Genomic DNA, 5,000 nt, shown 5'->3' with positions numbered 1-5,000 from the left:
AGCAAATGTCTTACGCTGTTAAAATAACCTGAATGGGGGCAATCACTAGAAAATAAAATGAAAAGTACATGCTAAACTGCCAGAAGACGTGTCATCTAGGCAGATGAGGGGACGTCACAGTGGCTTGTGTTCTAAAACTTTGCGACTGCGATTTGACATGATTAATCTTTTGAAACTGCTTGCAACAGCTCGCAACTCCGTGCGACGATTGATTCACACCACTGCAACTCGTCGCTGCGACTCTCTGCAACCGTTCCGTCTCGTCGCGAATCTTTGATGTGAACTGGCCTTTACTATAGACTGTTTAGACCAGTGGTTCCCAACCTTTAGTGGACAAAAAACACCCCCTTGACCTCATCTTAAGCCTCCCAACGCCCCCTTGACCTCATCGTAAGTCTGCCAATGCCCCCCTTACTACTGAAAAATAAAATAGACTAATGCCCCAATGGGAACTAAGCCACGCCCCCACTCAGCTGTATCCTTCTTAACCCCCCTGGGGGGCTGTGGCGCCCCTGTTGAGGAACAGTAGTTTAGACTGTAGACTGCGTTCTGGCTTTGGGACTGACCTGTAGTTGCCCAGGTAGACTCCATCTGGGTTGAGCATGGGCACAATCTTGAAGACCACGTGATCACGCAGGATTTGGGCGATGGGATGTTCGCTGACCAGGAAATCAATAACTCCTGGAGCGAAACAACAACAAGAAACACATGACAGCCATAACACATCTCTAACCCTTTTGTTATAACCTTACTGTCACTAGAATTGTAATAGCAGTGTCTTAATCTTTTACTTAATGGTCTCGGTAATGTCATTACAATTCTGTTATGATGTAGTTGAGTATTTTCAGCAAATAGTGAATAGGTCCGCCGCGACCCCACCTGCAGTAAGAGGCTATGGTGACACCTTCACCTTAAAAAACATTTCTCAAGAAGATTTATTTTCAATATCCATCCACAACCTGCATACTAAGAGATATCCACATAAACGCACGCACGCACGCATGCAATCGCAGTGGACGGCTTTAAAAAAGAGCACTCAGGACACATGTCAAGGCTGGGCTAATTGTGTTCTGTGGGACAGGCATGAAAGGACAAAAAGGGGCATTTGGAAATCAGGGGAAATGGGAAACGCTTCGCCCTCAATCAATACAAATGGAATGGATCTGGCAGCAGGATAAAGCAAGCCCACACACAGACACTCTGACTCGCCCATAAGTAAGCTCCCACTACGCAAAGGCACATAGACAATACTGTCTGTCAGAAGTGAGAGAGAGAGAGAGAGAGAGAGAGAGAGAGAGAGAGAGAGAGAGAGAGAGAGAGAGAGAGAGAGAGAGAGAGAAATACAGAGACAGAGACAGAGACAGACACAGACAGACAGAAGAGAAGAGAAGAGAAGAGAAGAGAAGAGAAGAGAAGAGAAGAGAAGAGAAGAGAAGAGAAGAGAGGAGAAGAGAGGAGAAGAGAAGAGAAGAGAAGAGAAGAGAAGAGAAGAGAAGAGAAGAGAAGAGAAGAGAAGAGTTACATATTCGGATGAGTGGGCAGTGGGTGGCAGACAGACATAAAGACAGACAGACAAGGCAAGGCAAGTTTATTTGTACAGCGTATTTCATTCACAGGTGCAACTCAGCACCTGCAAGCAGGTAGACAGACAGACAGGCGGAGAGACAAGGAGAGAGATGAGAAGAGAAGAGATATACATTTGGATGAGTGGGTGACAGACAAACAGACAGACAGACAGACAGAAAGGCAGACAGACAGACAGACAGACAGACAAAGAGAGATAAGCAACGGAGATGGTGAAAGATAAGGGAGGTACACGTCTGGATGACGAGTTGGTAGTGGGCGGGAGACAAGCAGACAGACAGACAGACAGGCCTACAGACAGAGGCAGTGAGAAAAAAAATGAAAGGGGTGTTCCTGGGTATGTGAGTGAGTGAGTGAGACAGACAGAGACATGTCAATAGTGTCAGTCTGTTCAGCAATGCCTCTGTTGCCCTGAGTCCACCGAGGATAATTGACAGGTAAACAACAGACAGCAAAAGAACACAGTGAAGAAAGAGAGCAAGGAGAAAGAAAGAGAGAGAAAGCGAGAGAGAAAAAGAGAGAGAGAGTTAGAGAGAGAAGGAGGTCAACAGTGATGGTTAACAGCCTCCGTTCACACTATTCCCCCTTTCCATCACACCTAACCCCCCTATATATACACACACACACACACACACACACACACACACACACACACACACACACACACCCCTCTTCCTCTGTCCAAGTCATTAGAGATAATGGAGGCATAACAAGCCTCCTAATTGAGTGAGTGTGGCTCGGCTTGGACGGGCCGAGGGAGGGGGTTGGGGGGTGTGGAGTTACAGGTAACAGGACGGACCACACCGTGTGTTAGCTGCTGTCGCTAATTGCTACTTCCTGTCTAGGCTTTCTCATGGCCATTTACACATTTACATGGCAGGAGAGGCGAGGACACAAGAGACACACATTACAATATAATATACAGTATGTAGATAGATAATGCATAGCCTATAACATTTCTGAATGCAATTATGAGATATATAGTGTTAGGGTGTGTGGGCTGTATAAAGGATAAAACATGACACTGGATTACATTTAGCAGACACCTTTGCCCAAAGCCCCTTACAAGGAGGACATTCAAGCAAGTACAGAGTGAGGGGTCAGTACAGAGTACAGCAGTATATGAGTAATGTAGAACAGATAAAAAGCAGAGAAATAGTAGAGGACCTATGAAATGTAATGCAGGTTAGTACCCATGATCAAAGGTGAGTAAAACACATACAGTACAATATGAGACTCTGAACATTGTGGGTTGAAATGGGTATGCAGCATACTTCACTCGAATATTACAAAAAATAAATAACGGCGAACTTAATGGAGTGTGGCATATGCAGTAAGGCTAATAATGTATGCTGTAGGGAGAGGTGAATGACTTAGCATGGTGAGGAATGAAAGTGTAGTTAAAATAAGTTGACAGTCCAAACGAAACGAAAAGATGATGAAAATGTAACAACATAAACGCCCAAAATACTGTTTCAGACCTGGATGCGTTTCCCAAACCAACCAAAATGTCCCGACTACATGTCACTTGACGTCATCCCAATAATATTCATCATTCTTAAAGCAATGTACGTATGTACAGGTATATGTATGTATGTAATGTAATGTATGTATGTATGTATGTATGTATGTATGTATGTATGTATGTATGTATGTATGTATGTATGTATTTATGTATGTATGTATGTATGTATGTATGTATGTATGTACTATGTATGTGGGTATGTATATCGTTTTCTCATTACTTATAATATATCTGAAATCGATAGCGTACAAGAGCTTTGTGTACCCTGGGGGACGAGGGCTGGAGAGAGGGGGAGAGGGTGAGTGACTTACCCTGGCACACGAAGGAGGCAGGGGACTCGCCCGGGTGGACTCGAGCCGTCAGGAACACCACTTTCTTCTCACACTCTGGGTTCAGGTGAACTAAAGGAAGAAATAAACACATGCACACACACAGACACACACAGACACACACAGACACACACACACACACACACACACACACACACACACACACACACACACACACACACACACACACACACACACACACAGACACTACTACACCACCACCACCACCACACTGTTGTCTGCTAAATAATCTCTGCCTGTCATGCCACAATGATGCCTTTCAAGACAAAAGGATTGATAGGAAAGAACTGATGCCAAAGGTTACGGTATCATCCCTGCAAACACACAAACACACTTGCAGTCACACACACGCACGCACGCACGCACGCACGCACGCACGCACGCACGCACGCACGCACGCACGCACGCACGCACGCACGCACACACGCACGCACGCACGCACGCACGCACGCACGCACGCACGCACACACACACACACACACACACACACACACACACACACACACACACGGTAACTGAAAATGAATAGGCCGGCAATTACAGGTTGTAACATGCTAATTACTAATGCATATAAGTAATAAGGAATTATGATTCCCTGTGTGTTTTTCACTGGGTCTATATTGTGTGTGTGTGTGTGTGTGTGTGTGTGTGTGTGTGTGTGTGTGTGTGTGTGTGTGTGTGTGTGTGTGTGTGTGTGTGTGTGTGTGTGTGTGTGTGTGTGTGTGTGTGTGTGTGTGACAGCAAGTGTGTTTATGTGTTTGCACATGTACAGTATGCATGTAAGTTACGCATGCGTTTAATGTATGTGGACTGTCCATTGTGTCTGTGTCCAGCTGTGAGTGTGTACAGTACTTATGGGCCTTTGAGCATGTATGTGTGTGTGTGTGTGTGTGTGTGTGTGTCTGTGTCTGTGTCTGTGTCTGTGTCTGTGTCTGTGTCTGTGTCTGTGTCTGTGTCTGTCTGCAAGTGTGTATATACGGTATGTATGTGCCCGGGTGTATATGCGTTTTTACATGTATGTGCACCTGTGTACTCCACTGTATGTGCGCTACTTATTGTATCTGCATCCAGGTGTGTGAGAGTGTGTACCATACAGCACCAGTGTGTGTGTTGTTGAGGGAAGCAGTCCTGTCCTGTCCTGGGGCCTTCAGACCACACAGGGTGACCTGGTCTCCCCCCGGGACCAGACTCAGACCCGACAGTCATGAATCAAACATGAAATGAGCGTATGCATAATGCAGTCCCGGGCTCTGAATTATACATGCACACACATCAGGCCCCTAAAAACAACTACGACTCCCTAATAACGTACTGTAGGCCTACCTGGCGTTCTCCCGAGAGTACGTATGGACATGTGTGTGTGTGTGTGTGTGTGTGTGTGTGTGTGTGTGTGTGTGTGTGTATGTGAGAGAGAGAGAGAGAGAGAGAGAGAGAGAGAGAGAGAGAGAGAGAGAGAGAGAGAGAGAGAGAGAGAGAGAGAGAGAGAGAGAGAGAGAGAGAGAGAGAGAGAAAGATGGAGAGAAGAAGAGGAGAAGAGAGGG

The 5,000-nt window shown here is 45.9% G+C and overlaps 1 protein-coding gene across 2 annotated transcripts in view; it reads right to left on the bottom strand.

Moving 5' to 3' along the window:
• agbl4 (AGBL carboxypeptidase 4) overlaps positions 1 to 5,000 on the bottom strand; it is a 548,994-nt gene that overhangs the window by 57,791 nt on the left and 486,203 nt on the right. For both annotated transcript variants that reach the window (XM_063201695.1, XM_063201696.1), the window contains exons 7-8: positions 3,421 to 3,510; positions 567 to 681 (exon numbers count right to left, since the gene is read on the bottom strand). In XM_063201695.1, coding sequence (XP_063057765.1) covers positions 567 to 681; positions 3,421 to 3,510 — 205 coding nt within the window. The remainder of the gene's footprint in view (positions 1 to 566; positions 682 to 3,420; positions 3,511 to 5,000) is intronic.

The sequence above is a fragment of the Engraulis encrasicolus genome, chromosome 6 (assembly GCF_034702125.1).
Source record: "Engraulis encrasicolus isolate BLACKSEA-1 chromosome 6, IST_EnEncr_1.0, whole genome shotgun sequence".
NCBI classification, from domain to species: Eukaryota; Metazoa; Chordata; class Actinopteri; order Clupeiformes; family Engraulidae; genus Engraulis; species Engraulis encrasicolus.
The sequence above is the reverse complement of the archived record's forward strand: the minus strand, read 5'-3'. Positions and strand labels throughout refer to the sequence as shown.